Below are 25,361 nucleotides of genomic sequence, written 5' to 3'. Positions count from 1 at the left end.
TTTATGTTAGATATACAAACAATAAGGCTACCAGGAATTGAATTTCTTTATTTGAGCAAAAAAAAAAGATAAGAAAATTAAAAAGCTCAACATTTAGATACGTATGAAACATAGCTTTGTATGAAATCGTGTCTAACAATTGTAACAAATCACGTTACAGATCCTTGACAAATGATAACTTGGAAAAATATTGAACAAATTTATTTGCCATTTCAAATAAAAGTTATTGGAAAACATTAAAACTCATTGTTTTGAGAAAAAAAAATGTAATTAATTCAATATCAGTCAAAGTGACAATTGAAATTCATGTGAGGCCAGCCAGTCAGCCAGTCACATAACTTAGAATTCACCGAATGAATCATAAAGAAAATATCTTTTGAGTGTCCCCAACCTCTTATAACCAGATGTAGCCACCATTGCAGGCCACAGTTTGCGATGACGATGTCTTTCAACCATAAAGATTATATTGACAACAAAAACAACAAGATATTGTTAATTATAATTAATTTTGTTTAGTGTATGACTAAAGCCACACATTTTGTGGACGTTTGTTTTTTGTTTTTCACAAATATTTAATTCTTTAATTTTCAACAACGGCTGTGAGTTGATAAATGAAATTTGTTGTTCTCTGCATGTGTTTTTGTGTTTTTTAAATGGAATCAAATTTATCAGTTCCAATCACTTCCGATTGTTGTTAAAATTGATATTGCGATTATTGCAGGTGCATATTTTCCAATAATTTGTGTAATTATTTTGTTATAACAAACGATTTTCAGACAAATCGCATTTAGTTTGATAACAATAAGTAAACATTATGTGATTAGAAAAACGACATTATAGTATACTAGCTGGACAGGGTCCGCTCCGCTGCGCCTTCTTTAACTCTCTAATTTCTATTTAGCATGGGGACACTTCGCCCTGAATGTGGATATCGTGCTACTGTAGCCAACGTCCGCCAATGACGCTGAACGCCTGCATTTGATTCTTGACGGAACTTTGGACAAAATTTAAAGCGGTTGCTATCCCCTCTTAATGCTGGCGACATTTGCGAGGTACCATACCAGGCTATAAAAATGGCCCCTTATCGTTGATAAACTCAACTTGAATCGGAAAGCACTCATTGATGTATGAAAAGTTTGCCCCTGCTCGGTTCCTGGGCAAATTTTTACTCTACTCCCAAAAGCCTTACTTTTGAGCCCCATATTACTGTACTGGTAAATATTTCGGGTTAAGGGGATATTTCGGGGGTGGTCACTTGTCCATCAAAGTTAAAATAAGATTCGTGCTCTACTTTCAGAATGACATGATCGGTAAATAAGTTGTGTTTGAAGGTGGGGTGGATCTCAGGGTCTTTGTCCCGAAAATGAATATACATTTCCCGAAAATCAATAAATTTCCACCCCAAATAGATTCTATATAATAGGGAGGTAATTTAGGGTGGGGCGGCTCCCCAAACACATGGCTCTATATTGTCGTGATTGGTTTATATCTCCATTTGACGGGTGTTGGGCTGTCCCCGCGGCACCCGTCCCCAACAATATAAACCATGTTTATTTTGGTGATTGTAAGAGTGCAAAAATTTCGAACTTATCGCATTACCACCGGCACCTGAAAATAGATATCAAATCCGTTCTTTACTCCCAAATACCGTTGATTTGAGCTCCATATTGCTATAGTCGGTAATGAAGTTTAGTTTAAGGGGTGACTTAAGGCGTACCAGCAAAATTAGATATCAAATTCGTTTTCTACTCTCAAATACCTTTTATTTGAGTCCAATATTGCCATAACGGGTCAATTAATCTATTCGACGTATTTGTGGGAGGAAAAGAGCCACCTTGACTTGAACGTAAATTTTAATATCATATTTTTAATCTAATCTCAAATAATTTTCATTTGAATCCTATAAAGTCATGGGCGACGGATATGCCCATTTGGGGGTGAGGCGACCTTCCATTACTTGGACCTAATTTTCTAATCTATCCGGCAATAGATTACAAATTCTATTGTCGAATACTTTTCATTTAAGTCCCATATTGATAGGAACGTCGAATATTTCTGTTTAGAGGAGTTTTTGGGATGGGGCTGCCCGCTGGATACTTGGACCCAAAATTTAATATGGTATTCATTTTCTAGTCTCCAATACCTTTCATTTGATACCCATATTGTGCCCATCTGTTCTCTTTTGGTTTTGGGAGGCGTTTTAGGTGAAAAGGTGAGGGTCAGCCACCATCCGATATCTAAAAATTTTATAACCTATGTTTCCTATGTTTGCTTTTTTTGATTCTACCGAACAAACAAACAAACCGAGCCTCATGTAGTCATAATGGGTCATATGCCCATTTGGGGTGTTTTTAGGTGGTGGGGTGACCCCCTACACTTTCATCTGATTTTGTATGCCAGATTCGTAATCAACTCCCGAATACCTTTCATTTAAGCCCCACATTGTATGGACGACCAATTTTTCTGTTTTTAGACATTTTGGGGTTAGCTCGATTTCCTGGGTACTTGGACCCAATTTTTAATACCATATTCGTATTCTACTCTTCAATACCTTTCATTTGATATTCATATTGTCTTTATCGGTATAATTGTCATTTTGGGTGGTTTTTCGCCGTAACGGGTAGGGTCCGCCCCCTTTCGATATCAACAAATTATAAAGCATACTTCTTCTTCTTGAAATTCGAAATCTACTCCCGAATACCTTTCATTTGAGTCCCATATTGTCATGATCGTCAAATAAACCTATTTTAAGTGGTTTTGGGCCTGGGGCGTACCTGGTGGGCCGCCCCAGGCCCAAAACTTGGACCCAACTTTTATTAGGAAATTTTTACTCTACTCTTGAATAGCTTTCATTTGAATCCCATACTGTCTTGATCGCTAGACGTTTATTTTTGGGTAGTAGTTTTGGGGTAAGGGGGAGGGTCCGCCCCCTCCCCATATCAAGAAATTATATAAAATTAATCCCAGACCATCCTACACAATCTGTGAAAATTTCAAGGTAATCGGTTCAGCCGTTTTCGAGTCTATACGGAACAAACAAACAAGCAAACAAACACAAATTGAATTTTATATATAAGTTAAATTTTTAGCAGAATCTATGGTGGTGGGTTCTCAAGATTCGGCCAGGCTGAACTTGGCACATTTTTGCTCTAGTGACTATTGGGGTTAGGAAGATGCAAGGCCCTCACGGTGTCACCTGACTCCTCTGCTGGTAAAAATTATCCTCTTACTAAATGCTAAAAATGCCAAGAAGTTAGCTTCAACCGGGCTATCACGGAATGTGTGAGGTGGTGTGGTACTAACGCGAGGATGTCGAGAGTAAACATCTTTACGGGCAGTAAAATGACCATAAGGGCAATAACAACCAGGACGGTAAGGTCACGAACAGTCTCGGAGTGTAAGAAGGAGATTAACGCCTTCTCTAAGGATGGCACAATTCGCATCGTTTGGTTGTCGGGCCATAACGGAGTAAGGGGGACTAAAATGGCAGACGATTTGGCAGTGAAGGCCAGAGAACTGCAGTCGTTAAACTTGGTTAACCCGAAGCCTTTCGGGTTGACTCAGTCCGATTTAAGAGCGCGGGCGACAAACACGCATGTAACACTGTGGAACAGCGAAACAGTCGGTAGGACGGCGAAAATCCTATGGGGTGATCCGGATCGTGGGAGGACGAGGCTATTACTGAAAGGAAGTAAAAAGGAAGTCAGTATAGCTTTTGGTGTCATAACGGGACGCATAAGACTACGAACTCACTCATGGAAAATCGGTGCGGCAAGTGATAGCATGTGTAGGGCATGTGGGGAATATGAAGAGACGTTGGAGCATTTCCTAAATCATTTCCAGGCTTTCGCGACCACACCACTACTGTGGTACATGGTATTATAACTTAGTGAATTAGTTTGTAACACCCAGAAGGAAGAGAGATAGACCCATTGATAAGTATACGGATCGACTCAGAATCACTTTCTGATTCGATTTAGCTATGTCCGTCTGTCTGTCTGTCTGTCCGTCCGTCTGTCTGTCTGTCCGTCCGTCTGTCAGTCCATGTTAATTTGCGTACAAAGTACAGGTAGCAATTTTCATCAGATCGTCTTCAAATTCGGTATGGACATGTTTTTCGGTCTAGAGACGAAGCCTATTGAAATTGGAAAAAATCGGTTCAGATTTGGATATAGCTCCCATATATATATTCGTCCGATTTGCAGTAATAATGCAATAAAATGGTAATTTGTTAACCGATTCTCTTGAAATTTGTTAGGAAGGATTTTCTCTTGACTCTCGACATTACTGGTGAATTTCATGGAAATCGGTTTAGATTTGGATATAGCTCCCATGTATATATTCGTCCGATTTGCAGTAATAATGCAATAAAATGGTAATTTGTTAACCGATTCTCTTGAAATTTGTTAGGAAGGATTTTCTCTTGACTCTCGACATTACTGGTGAATTTCATGGAAATCGGTTCAGATTTAGATATAGCTCTCATATATATACACATATATATTTGTATATATCGCCCGATTTTTACTTTATTGCCCAATCTTCCCAAAACTTCGTACAACGCTTTCTTCGACGACTGTGACAGTGTCTGAGAGGGTTGCTCGAAATCGGTTCAGATTTAGATATAGCTCCCATATATATGTTCGTCCGATTTGCAGTAATATTGCAATAAAATAGTCTTTTGTTAACCGATTCTCTCGAAATTCGGCAGGATGGATTTTCTTATGACTCTCGATATTACTGGCGATTTTCATAGAAATCGACTTAGATTTAGATATAGCTGTCATATATGTACCTTGCCAGATTTTCACCCCAAGAGACGCTGCAAGCGCATTATTTGACCAATCTTCCAAAAATTTTGCACCACGCTTTCCTCGACGACTACCACATTATCTGAGAAGTTTGCTTGAAATCGGTTCAGTATAAGGTATAGCTCCCATATATATATTCGTCAGATTTTGGGTCATTTGCAAAAATGGTGTCGTTGTCATTTGTCAAACGTAGTTGTTACTGTTTGATTATATTTGATTGTCGAGGTCTATTGAAAATGGGTTCAGAATTGGATATAAATAGCTCCCACATTTTATTTATAGGGTAGGTGTAGGGTATTATACAGTCGGCACCGCCCAACTTTTGCCCTTCCTTACTGGTTCTAGGTTACTTTTTTACTATTTAAAGTGCACAACAAGCCGATTACTGGCTTAGGCGTATGTCCATAGTGGCATGGGCGGATTAACATCCGCACCCTCTTTTCAACCTAATCTAGCTCCAACTTTACATCCATCATTGGGGATAGGGCAAAAAGGCAACTATTCTCCTATACACCTGCCATTGGCAATAGTTTTTGCTTTAAAACTAATGTCTTGCATTGGCAGTTTTCGGTACTTGTAAGCCTTGTAATGCTATATGGTATTGAAGTCTGGTGGATGGTGCTCCAAAAATCCACCTATTGTTCAATACTCAGCCAGCACTAAGTCCTACACCATCTGGTGCCTTGAATTTGATGTAGGGGATCTAAACCATGTGTCATGAATTAGGTGTATACTGCAGTCAAAAACCCTTTAAGCTGTATGGTATTCTGGTCTGGGGGATAATAGCTCAAAATTGTACCTATTGTTCAATAAACAGCCAGATATGAAAATATAACTTGTTTGTGAATCACAGTCGCATAAAGGATGACACCACTTGATCCACTGACTTAAATGCTACACTTAATGCCACTGGACTTTGCGGCTAAATAAATGGAAATCTACCTATTTTGAAATGGACCTATTTTGAAATCGACCTATTTTGAAATTGACCTATTGTGAAATCGGCCTATTTTGAAATGGATCTATTTTGAAATAGACATATTTTGAAATCGACGTATTTTGAAATCGACCTATTTTGAAATCGATCTATTTTGAAATCCGCATATTTTGAAATCGGCCTATTTTGAAATCGAAACCCGCCTTTGACGTTTGCAAATCTTTCAACGAGATGACTGAACAGTTTAAAATTTAGCTGTTTTGGGTACCGGGGATTGTAGAGCAGATGTGCAAGTCTGCAAACTTCCTGACACATGCGGGGAAACTGAAGTTTGAGAGTGCGCCTCATCTTGTCCGTTATGACAGGTTACTGCCAGATTGGAAAACTGATAGATGATGCTGATAGATTCAAAGTTGCAAGTAACGATTTCTGCTGAAGCTGTGAGGATATCAAGGAAGGGTAATCTAACAGTCAATTTGAATCCTTCCATTATTAATGTGTTTTTCCACACATACCAACAATAAGACGAATTTTTCGAGACCAATACCCTGCTATCACAGCGATAAATTTATGGTGCTGAAATAAAATACTAAACTTTTTATAATACAATTAAATTTATATTTAATATCCCGTTCTTTTCATTAACTTGGTGATGATTGGTGCTATTCACTAACACAAAATTCTCTCCCTTGTTGCCATAAAATGTTGCATGGCATAGCCATAAAAGCCACATAGCTGCATGCAACTGGGCTGCATTTTCCAGACACAAATTGCGACTTTGGACTTTGCATAGCATATATTAATTGCGCTTAATTTACACAGGAATTGCATGCTTGCATTTCATTTCATGCCATAGACAGCGGGTGTAAACGGCTGCTCTCAGTGTATTAACAATTTGTAGTAACCATCGGCCGTCTAATGTTAACTGCAATAATTTTTTTTTCACAATAGATACGATTCAATTTTGACCTTAGCCTTAACATTTGTTGGGAAGAGTCGTTTAGATATAAAAAAAAAACACAAAAAACGCCATATGAACAACAAAAAATTCCATGATGATTACCTTGACGTGAGTGGAGGCATGGATGAATGACTTGCTGGCTAGGTGTTGGGTTTGAAGTAATTATTTCGATATTTAATGGTTTAATGGCTTTAGGGGGAAAATGCTGATAAATCTTTGGGATGCATGCTATTAGGGATAGGCTTTGGGATTTAGCCTTTGGCCTCTTGATATTTTCTATCTTCCTCACAATCTGGCAGAGACTTTTTTTGCATATTTAAATAATTGCCATAATTTGTAGTTTCTTATCTCTTGCACAATTTCCAAATCGTGTCCATACTAAACAATTGTCCATTGGAGGTTGTATGCAATAAATTCTATCTTCACTTCATGTTTATAATCATAATTCTACTTTATCTACTCTTTATAGTTTTTTTTCTTATTTTTATCATTTTTTTTTGCAACTTCCACACACATCAATCGTTGGGCAGCTCGATCGATTGTTAAGTGATGCAAGGTTGTCACGTTCTGGTGTTTTAAGTAGCTCCTTATGTATATTCTACCTCATCAATATGTGAGCACTTTTTTTTATAAATGGATGTGATTGATGAATAAAATAAAAATAAATAAAAGAAATATATAAAGCATACACTGAAATGAAAAAAAAATCTATTGGAATTTTACTTTTCTTCTTCAAAGTTGTTAAGTAATTTGTGCCATTTGCTATCATATCAAAAAGTGCAGACCTCTACCATTTCCTATCCAGTATTCAGGGATCTCCTTTTTAAGGCTAAGTTTGGGAGACATGACTCAGTATAAAGTGGTGTAATTGCCCAACGAACTGGTTCTAATCAAAGGATCGTACAAATGAATGAACAGAACTAGTTCGTTCGCCAATTACATAACTAGTTCAAATCAAAGGATCGTACAAGTGAATGAACTAGTTCAGTTCATTCGCCAATTACATAACTAGTTCAAATGAACGGTCATATAAGTGAATAAACTGAACTAGTTCCTATCAGTTGGTTCGTTTCGTTTGCCAGATCAGTTAGTTCGTTAAAGCTGAGTAATCATGTGCAGTGTGGAGGCCACCGTAGCACAGAGGTTAGCATGGCGGCTTTTGACGCTAGGACTTAGGTTCTAAACCTGGCGAGAGCATCAGAAAAAATTTTAACTGTGGTTATCCCTTTTCTAATGCTGGCACCATTTGTGAGGTACTATGCCATGTAAAAACTTCTCTCCATAGAGGTGTTGCACTGTGACACACCGTTCGAACTTGGCAATAAAAAGTAGGCCCCTTGTCATTGAGCTTAAACTTGAATCGGACTACACTCAAGTTTAAATTCAATCGGACTAAGAGGTTTGCCTCTGTTCTTAAGTGGAATGTTTATGGGCAACATTTGCAATTTGCAATCTCTTGCAGTATTTTTATTCATAGTTCTGTCAGCTTTCAACAGCTATGTTCATAAAACATCCTATGATAGTGAATTAAGTCAACTGAACTATTGAACGAATTGAATTGAAGGACGTACTCAGTCATGAATCTACTTAAATGACATTTTAAACGGTGAAATAGAATGGTCAGATGAACAAAAAGGAATAAAATCAGCCCCTTGAAATGCACTAACTGAACTATACAATTGAATAAGTGAACTTACTGAACTAGTGAACTAATAACAAGTAAAAACGTGCTAGTTTTGGCCGGCCCGAATCCTACATACCCACCACCATGAATCACATTTGTCAAGATGTTTAAACGCATTCTCTTTATAGGCAGAAACTAAAAAAGGATAATGGAAGGTCATAACACGAAATCCCCATGGGTTTTTTTATGCTAGGATAAGAATCGCGTTCCCTATAGACTCAAAAAGTATATTCGGGAGATCGGTTTATATGGGAGCTGTATCAGGTTAAGGACCGATTGGAGCCAAATTTGGTGCATCTGTTGAAGATCATGGGAAAAATCATCGTGCAAAATATCAGCCAAATCGGATAAGTATTATAGATATTGGTATCATAACGGGACACATTTTACTTATGTAAAATCGGTGCGGCAAGTGATAGCATCTGTAGGGCATGCGGGGAAGATGATGCGACGTTGGAGCATTTCCTCTATCATTGTTCGGCTTTCGCGTCTAATGGATACTGGCACTTAGTTGGGGACATAAAACCAACTTTGAAGCGTGGCGGGGAAAACAGTTAAAGATTTTGTAAGTAGCACGGAATTCCTAACATAGATTCTTTTTCGAGGTTACTTTTGTTTTGTAGCAGCTGTTTGTCCACATCGTACTGAGGTATCAAGTGTATATATCTGGCTGAGTATTGAATCGAAGGTGGATTTTTTAAGTGGCATCCACCAGGCCACAACACCATATAGCAATATCGGCAGTATACAACGTGGTTTAAATCAGGGATTCGGAGCCGATCAGAGCTAGAGCGTGAAGGTGGGCAGAGAGCCTGCAGCGGGAATAAAATAGAAAACCATTTCGCATCCATATTAAACGAAGTTAGCCGTCACATTAATGAATTACACTGTCGTAGACTAAGGTTAGGTTAGGTTTAAGTGGCAGTCTGCCATCAGATTCACTTAGACGTTTTCGCCCATTGTGATACCACAGGAACAGAAGAAGGAAGATGCCTTCTAGTTCCTACAGTTGAACCATTCAGATCGCTTCAAAAAACCCAATAACTTGCGAAAGTTCACATCCACTAAATTAGAGAGGTTCTCAAAGAAATGAGAACCTAAAGAGGAACTCTATCTGACTGCTAGTGCGGGACACACACACAGAAAGTGTTCTATAGTCTCTTCTTCGATGTCCTCACAGCTTCTGCTAAAGTCGTTGCGGGCAACCTTCAGTCCGATTAGACAGTGACCTGTCATGACGGACACAATTATTGAGACGTCAGTTCTAGCCAATGACAGCAAAACGGTAGACCTCTTCAAGTATAGATTAGACCAAATAGTTTTGGAATGCTCACGGCCACCTCTTTGTTACCATCTAGCATTCGTTGTTTTTCGGGCCTGGTCCTGTAAACTTAGCTTACATGTCGCTAGAGGCATGAATTTGTTCAATTTCATAACAATTTCGCTAAGTGTGCCTCCACTGTGTTTTGGCGAAAAAAAAAAACTTCTTTATCAAAGGCGTGAATATGGCCGAGTGGCAACCTATGCATGGCTGGAAGAGACTAACGTTCAAGTCATTATTCGTTAACTGCTGCTGTTACTGCTACTGCTGCTGTTATTGTCGACTGAATAGTAAATTGCCATTGGTCTCAGTAGAGTGGCTAATACCTTTGGGGCTGCTTTGGCTACTTTTCTATTTGGAAATCACGTGTCCATTGTAATGAACGACACAATAAACAAACAAACAATAATTTTTCCAATTCTTATCATTTTCTAAAAAAACACTCCTACTTCATTTAAATAAAAGTGGTGTTAGCACCATAGCACCAGGGATACGAAGAAAGGGAGAAGTCAAATGCCCAGTCTAAATGTGTGACTTTATAGACACACTCTCAATCACACCCATACACACCGCATGATGACCTTTCTACGATGGCCAATACTATAGTAATTTGCTAATGAATTCAATTCATTCTTAAATGGAAATTCAGAAATTAAGACAATCAAAGCAAAGCTAGCAAAAGTTTTAATGCAAATCGTTTGAGACAAAAATGGCTAGTAAGTGTAAATTTAGAACAGTTGGCATGAAACCCCTTTTTTGAATAGCTTATTAACATGAAAGGATGTATGGAATACAAGTATGGAAGCAAGAGAATACATTACTACTGCTGAAATTTTAGATGTGAAATATGCTTGTGCTGATTTAGTACTGTAAAATTTGAGCAGAATTAATGATGGTAAGTACCCAAGATTCCCGGTCTACACGGTATAACTATGAGCATCACACAGGCTGGAACTTAGATCTCCGACTTGTATGGTGTCCATCGTTATCATGGGAAGCTTAGCTGAAAGCTACCGGGCGCGTTCGCAGGTTGCAGAGTGGAAGGCTTTGTTTCTATGCGGAGTAGCTGCAAATGCGGCCGCGGACAGTCAGCAATTTCAATAGCAGAGTCTCAGTGAGGGATCAGTTGGCACTGGCTCTTAATTAAATACTGAGTGCCAATGATACTCGAGATGACAAGGCGAGTTATTGGCGCCTTCATATAACCAATGGCCAACATCGGCGTCTGTTCCCAGGTTAGGGGCGGCTGCAGGCGAGCGTCGGATCTTGGAGCAAGTGGCTCCCAACAACGAGGGAAACATGTGCGATAACACAAAACCCATGCGGTTGGGGCGCTAGACCAGTAACCCGCCCCCGGAAAACTATAAAAATCACTGTGAGAAACAAATGATTTGCGGATCTGCTTCTGGAATGTCCCCACTCTCTATAGAGAAGGTGCAGTATACGCGCTGGCGGATGTACTGGAGAAGTATAAGGCAGATATTACCGTTTTACAGGAAGTGCGATGGACTGGGTATGGCGTCACAACAACAACAAACGGTGGCCAACTCTATTTTAGCTGACATGACACGAGGCATAAATTTGGCTATAGATTTGTGGTTGGTCGGAGACTGAAACACCTTGTCTCAAGCCTTACTCCGGTGGATGAGAGGCTAGCCATAATCCGCATAAATGCCAAATTCTTCAACATTAGCCTTATTTGTGCTCTTGCCTCGATGGAAGACAAGGACCGGCAGACCAAGGATATTTTCTACGAGCGCCCAGAGAAAGAGAATATGACCGCTGCGTCGCCCATGAAAGTAAAATCGTTTTGCGACCGACGAAGATTACATTATGCAAGACATTGATACTACCCGCGTTGTTATATGGTTCTGAGGCATGGGTACTTATGAAAGCAGACGAGGCAGGTTGGTGTGTTTGAGAGAAGGTTAGGTTTCAATGACAGTCTGCCATCAGACTCACTTGGTCCTCGATGGAAGACAAGGACCGGCAGACCAAGGATATTTTCCACGAGTGTCCAGAGAAAGAGAATATGACCGCTGCGCCGCCCATGATATTAAAATCGTTTTGGGAGATTTTAATAAGAAGATAGGGAAGGAAGACATCTTTGGTCCAACAGTCGGAAAGTTTAGCCTCCACGAGATAACGTCCGATAATGGGTTGAGGCTAATAGATTTCGCCGAGTTAAAAAACATGGAAGTTAGCAACACCAGATTTCAATATAAAAATATTCACAAAGCCACATGGCTGTCACCCGATCAAAGCGCGAGGAACCAAATTGATCACGTTGTGATAGGCGGAAGACATTCATCCAGATGTGCGATCGATCCGTGGAGCGAATATAGATTCGGATCATTACCTTGTTGCAGCAAAGGTTCGCACCTGTTTGAACATGGCGAGGAAAGTACCATCTGACACTGCACGGAAGCTGGACAGCCGGCATATACCACTCGACTGACCCCACTGCTTGATGAAAGCACTCCTTGTTCGGATAAAATGGCGCAGTGGCAAACCATTGCCCACTCCATGGATATGTCACGAAATCCGTATCAGAGGCCTACTCCAAGAAACCCATGGTAAGACCTAGAGTGTTGAGATGCTACCGAAAGCTAGAATGCGGCATACCGAGTAACCCTGCAATCAGTAGCAAAGCGCCATCTGAAGGAGAGGTATCGAGAGAAAAGGAGAGAGGAGAGGAGAAAGGAGAGAATTTCGCAAAAAAAGGAAATCGAAAGACGTGAGTTTGTGCGAATTGAGATCTACAGAAGTCAGAATGAAGTTCGGAAATTCTATCGAAGAATTAAACATTAAACCGATGGCTTTGGTACAGGCACATAATTTTGCAGAGACAAAGAAAGAAATCTGATAACTGATACAGATACCATTCATGTTACCCAAATGCTAGTTTTCAAAGATGGTGGCGAAGAGGATACCGCAGAACCAATCCCTGATGATGGTATAGAAAGTTTACCTCCCAGTCAGATTGAGGTTCAAGCAGCCGTGACCCGACTTGAGGCCACTGTAGCGCAGAGGTTAGTATGTCCGCCTATGACGCTGAACGCCTGTGTTCGAATCCTGGCGAGACCATCAGAAAAAATTTTCAGGGGTGGTGTTTCCCTCCTAATGCTGGCAACTTTTGTGAGGTACTATGCCATGTAAAACCTCTCCAAAGAAGTGTCGCACTGCGGCACGCCGTTCGGACTCGGCTATAAGAAGGAGGTCCTTTATCATTGCGCTTAAAACTTGAATCGGACTGCATATATTGATGTGAGGGGCAAACTTCACATCAACTTCAACCGACTGAAAAACAACAAGGCAGTAGGAGCCGATGGGTTGCCCGCTGAACTATTTAAGACCGGAAGCGATACGCTGATAAGACGTATGCATCAGTTTATCTGTGCAATTTGGCTAGAAGAAAGCATACCCGATGATTGGAAGAAAGCATACTCGATCATTGGTCCCGTAAATAAGAAAGGAGACAAGATGGAATGTGCCAACTACAGAGGAATAAGTCTCCTTCCTATCGCATGCAAGATACTCTTGAGCGTATTCTGTGAAGGATTAAAACCTAAAGTCAAAGAGATAATTGGGTATTATCAATGCGGCTTTAGACCTGGTAAATCTACCCTAGACCAGCTATTCACACTGCGCCAAATCCTAGAAGGACATCACCGAGAAGGACAAATCAACACCTACCAGCTCTTTGTAGACAAAACCGCTTTCGATACCCCTTTACGTTCAAAGGTATTTCAAGCCATGTCTGAGTTTGGTATCACTGCAAAGTTAATAAGACTCTGCAGGTTAACAAATGCTGATACGCGTTCCTCAGTAAGAATAGAAAAATTGTCTCACGGAACTATTCAATACCAAACGAGGTTTTAGACAAGCAGACAGCCTATCGTGTTATCTGTTCAGTATCCTGTTGGAGAAGATTATACGAGATGCAGCTATGAATAGATATGGCACACTAATCACAGGAGAACACATGCTACTCGCCTATGCCGACGACATCGATATCAAAGGTCGGTCACCGAAAGTAGTAACTGCTGCCTTTGAAAGAATCGAAAGAGAGTCAGTGAAAATGGGTCTGGCAGTAAATAGAGATAAGACGAAATGGATGGTTTAAACTCCCAAAACGCCTTGTACAACCGAACAAACAAAAATAAAAAATTGCAAATTTTGCCCATGAACATTCCAGTAAGGAACAAGGGCAAATTTCTCACATATCAATGAGTGCAGTTCGATTCAAGTTTTAAATTCAATGATAAGGGATCTCCTTATTAAAGCCGAGTCCGAACAGCCTGCGGTAGTGCGACAACTCTTTGGAGAGACACCTCTTTGGATGGAATAGCACGTCACAAAGACGTGCCGCAGAAAATTTGTTTTGATGGTCTTGGCAGGACTCGAACCCAGGCATTCAACGTCATAGGCGGACATGGTAACCTCTAACCATTTTCAGATAAAGCAAATGGAGAAAGTTGGGAACCACAACTTTGAGATAGTCAGCTACTTTATCTACCTCGGCTATACCGTAACCGATACGATTGACACCGGTTTTGAGATAAATCCAAGAATAATACTGACAAACAGATGCTAATTTGGACTTAGTAGGCAGTTTAGAAACAAGGCCATATCTCGACAGACGAAGATTACACTATGCAAGACATTGATACTATCCGTGTTGTTATATGGTTCTGAGGCATGGGTACTTGTGAAAGCAAATGAAGCAGTGCTTGGAGTATTTGAGAGAAAGATTCTTCGTAAAATATATGGAGCAGTTTGCGTAAATGGAGAATATTGGCCTCGTATGAACCACGAGCTGTATGACGATGATAGTATAGTTACATGTATCAAAATACAACGGCTGCGTTGGCTAGGTCATCTTGTCAGAATGGATGAAGAAGCTGAGAAATCTTTTGAAGGCAAAAAGGGGGTAAATGCAAACCGGGAGTACCAAAAGCCCGATGGAGAGATCAAGTGGTGGGAGACACCTCGAAATTTTGGTGAAGAGATTATAAAATGAGCGTAGAAGATCAAGGCGCTTGGAAAGCTATTTTACGTTCAGCCAGTGGAACAACTGGCTGATCTTAACACATTGTTCCTTGTGATTTATTAATAATGAATTGATACAACTTTTCTATAAAACTGGCATTATTTCCCCTCTTAAACATCGCATACAAACAAAACCGTTATCAAAAGTATAAGGCCTTTGTTTAAAAAAACATTTAAAGGGAAGATTTTAATGAGTCATATGATTTTCAGTTGTTTTAGTTTAATGGCATGCTTTTTTAGGCATATCAAACTCTAGATATCAACAAAATTTTCCTAGAAAAAACATTTAAAAAAATTTTTTTTCTTATAAAAAAAAACCATTATCTATGGTATTTTTATGTTGTTTTTACTCTTGTTGTGCTAGACTTACCTCAGCTTGTGTGGTTGTTGATACTGGTGCCGATTGGACCATGGCTATGACTGTTAACAATATGGTTAAACCTAAGAACACATAATTTTGGCGGGTAGACATTTTCGCGGTGTGGGAGCAGGTGGTGTTGATTCGACTCGTTCCTGATGACGATGATGATGAAGATGTTGATGATAACGCAGTTGTGACTTCTGTCGTCTTGTTTAAATTATTTCGTCGTTTAGTTGTTGGTGGAGGTGATTTTTCGCTATTTACCATAATTTTCTGGATAGATGTGTAACGACGCAACGATTTTAAAGATGTAATTCTAGTTTGTTATACACTCAGAGAAAAATTAACTGTAATGAGAATAAAAGAAGAGAGGAGAAAATTGCATATTAATTATGTGATTAAATTATGAACAAAAGTCATAGAAAATTGTTTATTAAAAAAAACAAAAACTTTAAACTTAATTTGAGAAAATCTCAAACAGTGTGACATATTTAAAAATTTCATTTAAAACAATATAAATTACAAATCTTATATATAAAATTCAATTTGTGTCCTTAGGGGGGGGGGGGGGGGGACCCTCCCCCTTACCCCAAAAGTACTACCCAAAAATAAAAGTGGACCGATCGCGACAATATGGGATTCAAATGAAAGCTATTTAAGAGTAGAGTACGAATTTCATAATCAAAGTAGGGTCCAAGTACCTGGAGGGCCGCCCCAGCCCTAAAACCCCTTCAAATAGGTTTATTTATTTATTTAACGATCATGACAATATGGGACTCAAATGAAAGGCATTCGAGAGAAGATTACGAATATGGTCAGGAAGTAGGAATAAGCTTTACAATTCATTGATATCGGAAGGGGGCGGACCCCCACCGTAACCCCAAAAACATCAACCAAAACCAAAAGTGGACCGCTAAGGACAATATGGGAATCAAATGAAAAATATGCAGGAGTAGATCTGGCATACAAATTCATTTCGAAGTATAGGGGGTCACCCCACCTCCACAAAAGCGCCCAAAATGGGCACATTAAGCAATCACGGATATATGGGACTCAGTTTGTTTGTTCCGTGTAGACTGAAAAACGGCAGAACCGATTTTCTCGAAATGTTCGCATTCGTAGTTTGGTTTGGAAGGAAACATAGGCTATATAATTTTTCGGTATCGGAGGGGGGACGGACCCTCCCCTTAAGGCAAAAAACACAACCCAAAATCAAAAGTGGACCAATTGGGACAATATAGGTATCAAATTAAAGGTATTGGAGAGTAGAATACGAATATGGTGTTAAAATTTCAGTCTAAGTACCCATCGGGCAGCCCCAACTCCAAAACTGTCCCAAACAGACATATTGGACGTTCATTCCAATATGGGGCTCAAATGAAAGTATGCGGGAGTAGATAACGAATCTGGCGTACAAGTTCATGTCGAAGTGTAGGGGGTCACCCCACCTCCACAAAAACGCTCAAAATGGGCACATTAGGCAATCACGGATATATGGGACTCGGTTTGTTTGTTCCGAATAGACTGAAAAACGGCAGAACCGATTTTCTGCAAATGTTCGCACATTGTGTAGGTTGGTCTGGAAAGAAACATAGGCTATATAATTTTTCGGCATCGGAGGGGGGGCGGACCCTCCCCCTAATGACAAAAACACAACCCAAAATCTAAAGTGGACCAATCGGGAAAATATAGGTATCAAATTAAAGGTATTGGAGAGTAGAATAGGAATATGGTATTAAAATTTGAGTCTAAGTACCCATCGGGTCGACCCAACCCCAAAACTGTCCCAAACAGACATACTGGAGGTTCATTGCAATATGGGGCTTAAATGAAAGGTATTCGGGAGTAGATTTCGAATCTGGCATACAAAATCAGATCGAAGTATAGGGGGTCACCCCACCTCCACAAAAATGCCCAAAATGGACACATTAGGCAATCGCAGATATATGAGACTCGGTTTATTTTTTACGTATAGACTGAAAAACGGCAGAACCGATTTTCTCGAAATTTTCGCATATTGTATAGGTAGGTCTGGAAGAAAATATAGGCTATATAGTTTTTAGATATCGGGTGGAGGAAGACCCTCCCCTTTACCGCAAAAACGCCACCCATATCCGAAAGTGGTCCGATGGGCACAATAAGGGTATCAAATGAAAGGTATTGGAGACCAGAAAACGAATATGGTATTAAAATTTGGGTCCAAGTACCCAGCGGGCCCCCCAACCCCAAAACTCCTCCAAACAGATGTATTCAAAGTTCATATCAATATGGTACTTAAATGAAAAATATTAGGCAGTAGATTAGAAATATGGCATTAAACATTAGGTCCAGGTAATGGAAGGTCGCCCGCCCAAATACCTCCAAATGGGTATATTAACCGACCATATATGGGACTCAAATGAAAGGTATTGGAGTTTAGATTACGAATATGACATTAAAATTTGCGTTCCAGTCTAGTTGGCGCTTTTCCTCCTAAAGATATGTCAAATGGGGTTTTTGACCCTTTATGACAATATGGGACTCAAATGAAACGTATTTGAAAGTAGAAAACGAATTTGATATCCAACTTTGGAGGAAAGTATTTTGGAGTACGCCCTAAAGCATCCCCTAAACCAAACTTCATTTCCGTTGGGAATAATGAACGAATTTGATATCTGTTTTCAGTAAAAAATGCCGGTGGCCGCCCCAGGCTCAAAACACCCTCCAAAAAATTCATATTTACCGACCATGGCAATATTGGGCGGCTCAAATTAAAGGGATTTAGGAAGTGCAGCACGAATTTGATATCCATATTTGAGTCGAAATGTCTGAGGTGCCATCCCTCCCCTAATGAGAACATTTCCCTAAGGAAAAACATTACCACCAGGCACCGAGGAGGGACAAATTCTCACACATCAATGAGTGCTTTCCGATTCAAGTTTAAACTCAATGATAAGGGACCTTCTTTTTATAGCCGAGTCCGAACGGCGTCCCTTAGTGCGACACCTTTTTGGGGAACATTTTTTCAATGACCATACATGGCATTGTACCTCGCAAATGTCGCCAACATTAAGAGGGGATAAACACCGCTTTGTTCGATGTTCTCGCCAGGATTCGAACGCGTTCAGCGTCATAGGCTACAATGGCACGAATTCGATATCCGCATTCAGGGCGGTGTGTATCCCCACCCTAAAAAAGATATTAGAGAGTTAAAGAAGGCGCAGCGGAGCGGGTCCGGTTCGGTTAGTAAAATTATATATGACAGTGGCATGAAATTGTTTCTAGTTAGATCTGTTTTTTTTAATTGTTGTCAACAAATTAAATTCATGAAAAATAAACACTACATATTAAAGTCCCAACCATTTCGAATGCTAAAATAAACTTTCTTCCCTCCCTTTGATGAAAATGTTGACATTTCTCCCAACTCCCCCTCCCACAAGCTTCTTTAACTAATTTCAGTTGACATTTAAACAAAAACCAAATGTATGACATGTGATGAGGATAGACCTTAAACCCATTTCATTTCATAGGTTGACAAAAATAGATGTTATTATAATTTATAAAAACCCCTCTCCAGAAAGTTGAAATTAACCATCCCCTCTCTTTCCCATGCAGCCAATATTTAGCACCAGCAAATATTTTGCAATAAAACTGAATAACATTTTCCAAATATAAATTCGCACCATGGGAATACTTGAAATAGGCATGAAATATGGTCACTCAGTGAGTCGCTAAATTTAGCAAAAAGTAATGTGGTAGGTTACAAGCCAGGCATAAGAAATATTAAAATAAGCCTCTAATAATAACAACAAGCCACAGTTCATGGCAAAGACCTTTTTTCCATGTCTATTTGTGATAATATGCTGTTACAAGTGTCATTTCGAAAGAAGCCCAAAATGTCACAAATCAATTGAGGGGAGGGGAGAGACTAGAGAAGGGGGGTAGCCTTTTCATTTTGGCACAGAAATAGCTTTACAAGAAAATTTTCAACTAACACAAAATCAAGGTTAATTTCCTTAAGACAACCAAACAACCATGCCTTTGAATTACTGAAGTGTATGCTTGTTGTCCATAAAGGATAAGAACCTTTATGCATTAAGGGTATATGTGAAATGTACGAGTATGAGTATCAGCAACCATTGGCGTATCATCAAATCCCAAAAGAGCAACTAAAACAAATAAAAGCGTGTTAAGTTTGGCCGGGCCGAATCTTAGGAACCCACCACCATGGATTCTACAAAAAATGTATAAAAAGTAAATGTAGTTGAAGGACATAATTTTATTCTACATACTAAACCTCTGTCAAACCAGCAAAAATTAAAGCTTCTAGGAACCGAATAAGGATGATCGAGAGATCGATTTATATGGGAGCTATATCAGATAATAGACGCATTTTGACCGTACTTGGCACAGTTGTTGGAAGTCATAAAAGAACACCAAGTGCAAAATTTTGGCCAAATCGGACAAAAATTTTGGCTTCCAGGGAACACTACATGCAAAATATCAGCCAAATCAGACATAAATTGCGACTTGTAAGGGCTCAAGAAGTCAAATCTGGAGATCGGTTTATATGGGAGCTATATCAGGTTTAGACCTATTGGGACCGTACTTGGCGCAGTTGTTATAAAAGAACACCAAGCGCAAAATTTCAGCCAAACCCGAAAAATATTGCGGCTTGTAAGGACTCAAGAAGTCAAATCTGGAGATCGGTTTGCATGGGAGCTATATCAGGTTATAGACCGAAGTGCACCATACTTGGCACAGCTGTTAGAAGTCATAAATGAACATCAATGGCAAAATTTCGGCCAAATCGGACAAAAACTGTGGTTTCCAGGGGCTCAAGAAGTCAAATCTGGAGATCGGTTTGACCGATTTGGACTGTGCTGGGCAAAGTTGTTCGAAGTCATAACAGAACACTACATACAAAATTTCAGCCTAATCGAACGAAAATTGCGGCTTGTAAGGGCTCAAGAAGTCAAATCTAGAGATCGGCTTATATGGGAGGATATGGTCCATTTGCAATTCCCCACCACCTACATCGATATTAAGTATCTGCGCAAAATTTCAAGCGGTTAGCTTTACGTCTTCAACCGCTATCGTGATTTCGACAGACAGACGGACAGACCTGGCTAGATCGACTCAGATCAAGAATTTATATACTTTATGGGGTCTTAGACGAATATTTCGAGGTGTTACAAACGGAATGACTAGATTATTAATAACCCAACTGAAAACATCCGCCGAGGTCCATCAAAATTGGTTCAGAATTAGATATAGCTCCCACCTTGTAATTCTGAGGTAGGGTTAGGTTAGGTTGAACAGAGGGTGCATTCCACTATGGACATACACCTAAGCCAGTAATCGGCTTGTTGTGCGCTCTAAAAACTCTCTGTACAGTTTTAAAAAGAAAATTTTAAGTTAGGAATTCCGTGCTACTTACAAAATCCTTACTTGTTTTCAATACCACTCCCCTAAGTTGGTTCATGTCTGGTATTGTGGCCCCACCTAAGTACCGGTGTCTTTTAGATGCGAAAACCGGGCAATGACAAAGGAAATGTTATAAAAGTCTCATCATCTTCCCCTCATGCCCTACACATGCTATCACTTGCCGCACCGATTTTACATTAGTAGCTCGTAGTCCTATGTGTCCATTATGATACCAATAGCTATACTGACCTCCTTTTTGCTTTCTTTCAGTAATAGCCTCTTCTTCTCACGATCTGGATCCCCCATAGGATTTTCGCTGTTCTACCGACCGTTTCGCTGTTCCACAATGTTGCATGCGCATTCATCGCCCACGCCCTTAACTCGAACTGCGTCATCCCGAAAGGCTTCGGGTTAACCAAGTTTATTGACGGCAGTCCTCTGGCCTTCACCGCCAAATCGTCTGCCCTTTCATTTCCCCTTACTCCGTTATGGCCCGGCACCCAAACGATGCGGATTTTGCCGTCCTCAGAGAAGGCGTCAATCTCCTTCTTACACTTTATTTCCTGATGGCAATTTCAATGTCAGTAAAGATGTTCACAATCGACGTCCTGGTTCTTATTGCCCTGATGGCAATTTCAATGTCGGTAAAGATGTTCACACTCGACGTGCTCATGTTAGCACCACACCACTACACGCATTCCATGATCGCCCGGATCTCCGCCTGTAGGACGGTATTATGGTCAGGCACTCTAAAACAGATCTCAGTCCCTGGGTTCTCAATGTAAACTCCCAGGTCCACTCTGTCCTCTAGCTTTGATCCATCCGTATAACATGATCTGCCAGATGGCCATACTAGGGTTCCGCACTCGACTCTAAGGTTCATTTCAGGTATCCGATCGGAAACTTCTTCCCTTCCTTCCAGGTTACCTATCGTCGCCTCGATTATACCGCCATGGTATGAGCTGCTCCCATCCTCAATCCATTCTCCCATCGTCTAAAGTCGCATAGCCGCCGCAGTGGCTGCTTACATTTAATCTGTATGTCAATGGGTCGGATATCTAGAATAGTCTCCAGTGCTTTAGTGGGTGTGGTCCTCATCGCTACGCCAAGTCAACATGTTCTCTGAACCTGTTGTATGGTCCTTATGTTGCACTTTTTCTCCATAGCAGTCCACCAAACTACTGAGGCGTAAGTAAGTATTGGTCTAATCACGCTCCTGTAGAGCCAGTGGACTATCTTTTCGGATTCAGGCCCCATTTCGAGCCTACGGGCCGTCTACATAGTGCCCAACTTCTGTGAGCCTTCTCAGTACGCTCCTAAATGTGATACTTCCAATTCAGTTTCCTGCCCAAGATCACACCTAAGTATTTGACCTTGTCAGATATCAAAATCATCTTATTAAGTAAACGTGGTGCGTTAAATTGACCGACCTTCGTCTTCCTCGTGGACAGGCATATTTTAGTCTTCTCTGGGTTAACTCTGGGTCTAGCCCAGTCATATGCAAGACCCTATCGGCCCTTCTACATAGCTTTTTGGGATCTATACCCCTTAGAAGTATTATAACATCGTCTGCGTAGGAGACGGGTTCAAATCCCTCCCTAGTCTGCATCCGTAATGGGTCATTTATGGTGGTCACCCATGGGAGTGGCGATAAAATGCCCCCCTGTGGCGTGCCCTGTGTCACTTTCTCCCTTATATTCATGCCATGGGACACACAATTTATCCACCTGTTCCTTAGCATATGGTTTATCCCAGTACTGGGTGGCCCCGTCCTTGGAGACCTTGAGCCCTTACAAGCCGCAAGTTTTGTCCGATTTGGTCAAAGTTTTGCAAATAGTGTTCTGTTATGACTTCCAAAAACTGTGCCAAATACGGTCTAAATCGGTCTATAACCTGATATAGGTCCCATATAAACCGATCTCCCGATTTGACTTTTTGAGCCCCTGAAAGCCTCAATTTTCATCCGATTTGGCTGACATTTTGCACATAGTGTTCTGTTATGAATTCCAACCACTGTGCCAAATACGGTCCAAATCAGTCTATAACCTGATATAGCTTCCATATAAACCTGTCTCTCGATCATCCTTGTTCGGATCCTGCTGGTTCGACAGAAGTTTGGTACGTAAAATAAAATTATATAAATTTTTATCAGAATCCATGGTTGAGGGTTCCCAAGATTTGGCACGGCCGAATTTAGCGCGCTTTTACGGATTTTGTCTTTAAAGAAAATGTTTATGGAATTTTGTTTGCAGAGAAAATGTATTTTTTTCTCTAATTTTTTTGTTTAAATCACCAATCTTGCAAAATGTGCCTCCTCACTACGCCCCTGGCACCAGCTTAAGTACCGGAACTAAATGCCTGGATTCTTATTATTTTGTTCTTAGTGATTTTTTTTTATAAAAAAAAAGAAAATGTTTTTTTTTTCTCTAATTTTTATGTTTAAATCACCACTCTTGCAAAATGTACCTCCTCACTACGGCTCTGCCACCAGCTTAAATACTGGAACTAAATGCCTGGACTCTTGTTAGTTTGTTTTAAGTGATTTTTTTTAAAAAAAATAATATGTTTTTTTTCTCTAATTTTTATGTTTAAATTACCACTCTTGCAAAATGTACCTCTTAACTACGCCTCTGCCACCAGCTCAAGCACCGGAACTAAATGCCTGGATTCTTGTTATTTTGTTCTAAGTGATTTTTTTTTATAAAAAAAAAATATGTTTTTTTTTCTCTAATTTTTATGTTTAAATCACCACCCTTGCAAAATGTACCTCCTCACTACGCCTCTGCTACCAGCTTAAGTATCGGAACTAAATGCATGGATTCTTGTTATTTTGTTCTAAGTGATTTTTTTAATAAAAAAAGAAAATGTTTTTTTTTCTCTAATTTTTATGTTTAAATTACCACTCTTGCAAAATGTACCTCTTAACTACGCCTCTACCACCAGCTTAAGCACCGGAACTAAATGCCTGGATTCTTGTTATTTTGTTCAAAGTGATTTTTTTTATAAAAAAAGATAATGTTTTTTTTCTCTAATTTTTATGTTTAAATCACCAATCTTGCAAAATGTACCTCCTCACTACGCCCCTGGCACCAGCTTAAGTACCGGAACTAAATGCCTGGATTCTTGTTATTTTGCTCTTAGTGATTTTTTTTTATAAAAAAAAGAAAATGTTTTTTTTTTTCTCTAATTTTTAAGTTTAAATCACCACCCTTGCAAAATGTACCTCCTCACTACGCCTCTGCCATCAGCTTAAGTACTGGAACTAAATGCCTGGATTCTTGTTATTTTGTTCCAAGTGATTTTTTTTATAAAAAAAGAAAATGTTTTTTTTTTCTATAATTTTTATGTTTAAATCATTACCCTTGCAAAATGTACCTCCTCACTACGCCTCTGCCCCCAGCTTAAGCACAGGAACTAAATGCCTGGATTATTGTTATTTTGTTCTTAGTGATTTTTTTTATAAAAAAAGAAAATGTCTTTTTCTCTAATTTTTATGTTTAAATCACCACCCTTGCAAAATGAACCTCCCCACTACGCCTCTGCCACCAGCTTAAGCACCGGAACTAAATGCCTGGATTCTTGTTATTTTGTTCAAAGTGATTTTTTGCTTTACCCACAGCACTGCATGCATACATATCCTGCCAAGCAACATTGCTAAAATTACATTGAATTTCCGTGAAACTATGTTTCCTTTTCTTTATTTTTGGCTTATGTGAGCTCTGGCCATAAACGCAACCTGTTGGCCTTTAGCGAAAAAATGCCAAAGTCATATATCTTACCCACATAGGGGCAGCAGGGCATATACATTTATTGTTGGGGCTGTATGCTAGCTAACACGAATCCATAGTTACCTAAACTGACACTATTTTTTAATAAGCGCATATCTGTGGCATTTCAAACGTTGCTCATGGCTCAACTCAACTTGAATGGTTCATTTATCTGCCTAATCGCATGTTCTAGGGCGAAAACTTATAATTAGGTTTTATTTTTGTTATACCACCACCAGCAGCAGCAGAAAAACAAACTCTAATATAGCAATTTTTAGGATTTATTCATATGCCCCATCATATCCTTGGTGGTGCATGTGTGCTTGGCATTTGTCTGTGGATATGGGCGTTTAGTAAATTGCAAGGGGCCAGCTACCATAGCAGCAATTTGACATTTCTTTGTTTGGGGTTTACATTTTTTGCCTTATTCTATGAAATATAATTTAATGTTTTAAGGGAGTTATTTTGATATGGTAGTTTATATAGATAGAAATGAATATAATTATTAAAAAGAAACAACAACAAAACATAGTTAAAAAATTCTAAAACATGAGAGTTAAAATGGCTTAGGGTCCAAAGTATTCTTATTATTGTTTGTATCTCTACACAAAGACATTTCTATATATTTGTGTATATTTATAATAAATACTTATAAGGATGAACCACTAATTTCGTATTGATTCATGTACATTTTTTTTTGTTTTTGTCAATATTTATTGCTTTTTAAAATGCGTCTGCCTACAAAATGGGAATATAATGAACTTGACATTATTAAAGTACGGTCATTATCAGTTGACAAATGTACAACGAAAAAAGACCGCCAAAACACACACAAAACCAAACACAAATTTTCCATACAAATATTTAGTATATTGATTCTCTGGTTATTATTGTGGTCGCTGTTCATTTGCGATGAAATTTTGTATCACAAAATAACTACCCTGTACAGGCGCAGAGTGCATAAACCCATAAAACAAAATTATTATCATTTGATCAGAATGTCAAACTACAACGCCAACACCAGTCACCAGTCACCAGTCATTGACGATGTTGTCGTCATA

At 39.5% G+C, this 25,361-nt stretch overlaps 1 protein-coding gene across 6 annotated transcripts in view; it reads right to left on the bottom strand.

Annotated features, from left to right (window-relative positions):
• Positions 1-25,361, bottom strand: part of LOC106082756 (matrix metalloproteinase-14) — a 202,704-nt gene that overhangs the window by 97,220 nt on the left and 80,123 nt on the right. For all 6 annotated transcript variants that reach the window (XM_059369314.1, XM_059369313.1, XM_059369315.1 and 3 more), the window contains exon 2: positions 15,137-15,474. In XM_059369314.1, the coding sequence (XP_059225297.1) occupies positions 15,137-15,394 (258 nt within the window). In that variant the 5' untranslated portion in view covers positions 15,395-15,474. The remainder of the gene's footprint in view (positions 1-15,136; positions 15,475-25,361) is intronic.

The sequence above is a fragment of the Stomoxys calcitrans genome, chromosome 5 (genome assembly GCF_963082655.1).
Source record: "Stomoxys calcitrans chromosome 5, idStoCalc2.1, whole genome shotgun sequence".
Taxonomy (NCBI): Eukaryota; Metazoa; Arthropoda; class Insecta; order Diptera; family Muscidae; genus Stomoxys; species Stomoxys calcitrans.
The sequence above is the reverse complement of the archived record's forward strand: the minus strand, read 5'-3'. Positions and strand labels throughout refer to the sequence as shown.